The sequence below is a fragment of the Helobdella robusta genome (assembly GCF_000326865.2).
Source record: "Helobdella robusta unplaced genomic scaffold HELROscaffold_1259, whole genome shotgun sequence".
Lineage (NCBI taxonomy): Eukaryota > Metazoa > Annelida > Clitellata > Rhynchobdellida > Glossiphoniidae > Helobdella > Helobdella robusta.
In genome coordinates, this window is record NW_008703692.1 from 3928 (window position 1) to 5746 (window position 1819).

The window sequence follows — 1819 nt, forward strand, 5'->3', positions numbered from 1 at the left end:
ATCGTGGTTTGTGCTGTTTCTTGCCGGCCGACGGATGATTAGCGCTGGGGCTCAGGGCAGAATTAGGGATGGGGCGATTTTCGAGTTTTTATGTTGTCGCCTGCAGCTACGCTGTTATCGTCAATGGCGAGATGGTGGGCTTTGAGAGAGGCTGCTGTGGTCGACGACGAGCAAGTTACGGCAGTTGTCGTCGCGTGACGCTCGCGAGTGGAACGATTGAAGAGTTTGCTGTCGATGTATTTATTTCTATTAGTTGTTTGTTTGCTTGTATGTCTGTTGACAGAGTTATTGAGTAGATGAATGATTGAATGTAAGAATAAATGAATGATGAGTGAATAACAAACAGAGAAACAAACAAAGAATGCTAAAATTTACGACCAACATCATTCAAAACCACCAAAGATGTACCAGCGCCAATCAAACTCCACTCCCACCTCCACAGACCCCACACCATCTGACACAACTCAACACAACTAACTCCCTATTAAACTTTGAAGTCAGCTTATCAAAAAACGAGACCCTGTTCGCTCTGGAAAGGATAGCCGGCTCCGGAAACCCGGAACCCTCCCCAGCCACATTACCCCCTACTACATCACCCCCGACGGCAGGAGGGCTGCCCTTGTTATTCCCCTTGACGTGAAAGGTGGCTCTGATGATGTTCTTCCTGTTAAATTGGTCTCCACGCAGCTGTGGAGATCCGGATTTTCTAGAGTTAGGCAAAACTGTGATCGCGGTTGTCCTGGTTTGAGAAGAGGAAGATGATGAAGAGGGGAGAGAGTGAAGTTGCTGCTGCTGCTGTGGAGAGAGAGATATTGACGGGGTGGTGTGGTTTCTCAGGATGTCTTTGATTTCTTCTTTCGTCTGCTTGCTCGTCGAGCTGTTTTCAGTCTTGGATGGCGGTTGTTTCAGGCTTTTGTCGCTCGGAGCTGCTGTCTTCTGTCGAGGTTGGGATGAAAAGATAAACACATCACCCACTTACTCAACCAACCAGCCATCCATTCATCCATCCAACCAATCAATCAACCAATCAATCAATCAATCAACCAATGAGACTACACCTGATCGGAAATATCGACACTGGGACCATGTGCATCACTGGATATTATTATCATATCTTTGCTCGCCTCCTTCTTATCCATGTCTATGCCGCTTGTTTTTGAAGATATCGAGTCGTTCAGCTGCTTGTAATCTGGGTAGACGGATGAATGATGGAATGATTGAATGAAATATATATAACCTGGATGAATATATAAACGAACGAACGAAATGACAAATAAATGAATGAAGTACGTATTTAAAGGATAGATGCACGAACAAATGAACACATCAGAAAAGTTTCATTAATAGTCTAAAAGGAATCCAAAAAAAATCCATTCCTAACATACCAGCAGACTCTAGCTCATTGACATCTCTAACGGAGGTGTACCTAACTACCCCGTCAGCAGCTGGACCCCCACCTTCGGTAATTAGGCAGATCGGAAGAGGCTGTTTAATGTTGTTGGGATCGTGGCTGGTGGAGTGTAGATGGGATTTGGCGTCGAAAGATGTGACACTGTAGGAACTCTTCAAAAGATTTGATTCTTCATCTTTTTGATTGTGCTGTATATGCATGCATATTTGTTTGCATGTGTGTGTGTGTGTGTGTGTGTGTGTATAGGTATGTGCGAGTGTGTGAATGTATGTACTTAAGAATATTTGTACTCAAGTATACATTTTGGCCTGAGCATACAGAACGCCTTTATAATTTAGACAAACACACACATACACACACACATACCACAAACACACACACACACCACAAACAAACAGAAACACAAAC

General features: G+C 44.0%; 1 protein-coding gene across 1 annotated transcript; it reads right to left on the reverse strand.

Moving 5' to 3' along the window:
* Positions 1-417: 417 nt before the first annotated feature.
* HELRODRAFT_184571 (hypothetical protein) lies at positions 418-1510 on the reverse strand (the record flags this gene model as incomplete). The annotated part of the gene is made up of 3 exons (XM_009013952.1): positions 418-936; positions 1077-1189; positions 1386-1510. Coding segments are annotated over 3 exons (757 nt in total), but the record flags the coding sequence as incomplete, so codon positions are not given.
* Between the last annotated feature and the right edge of the window lie 309 nt (positions 1511-1819).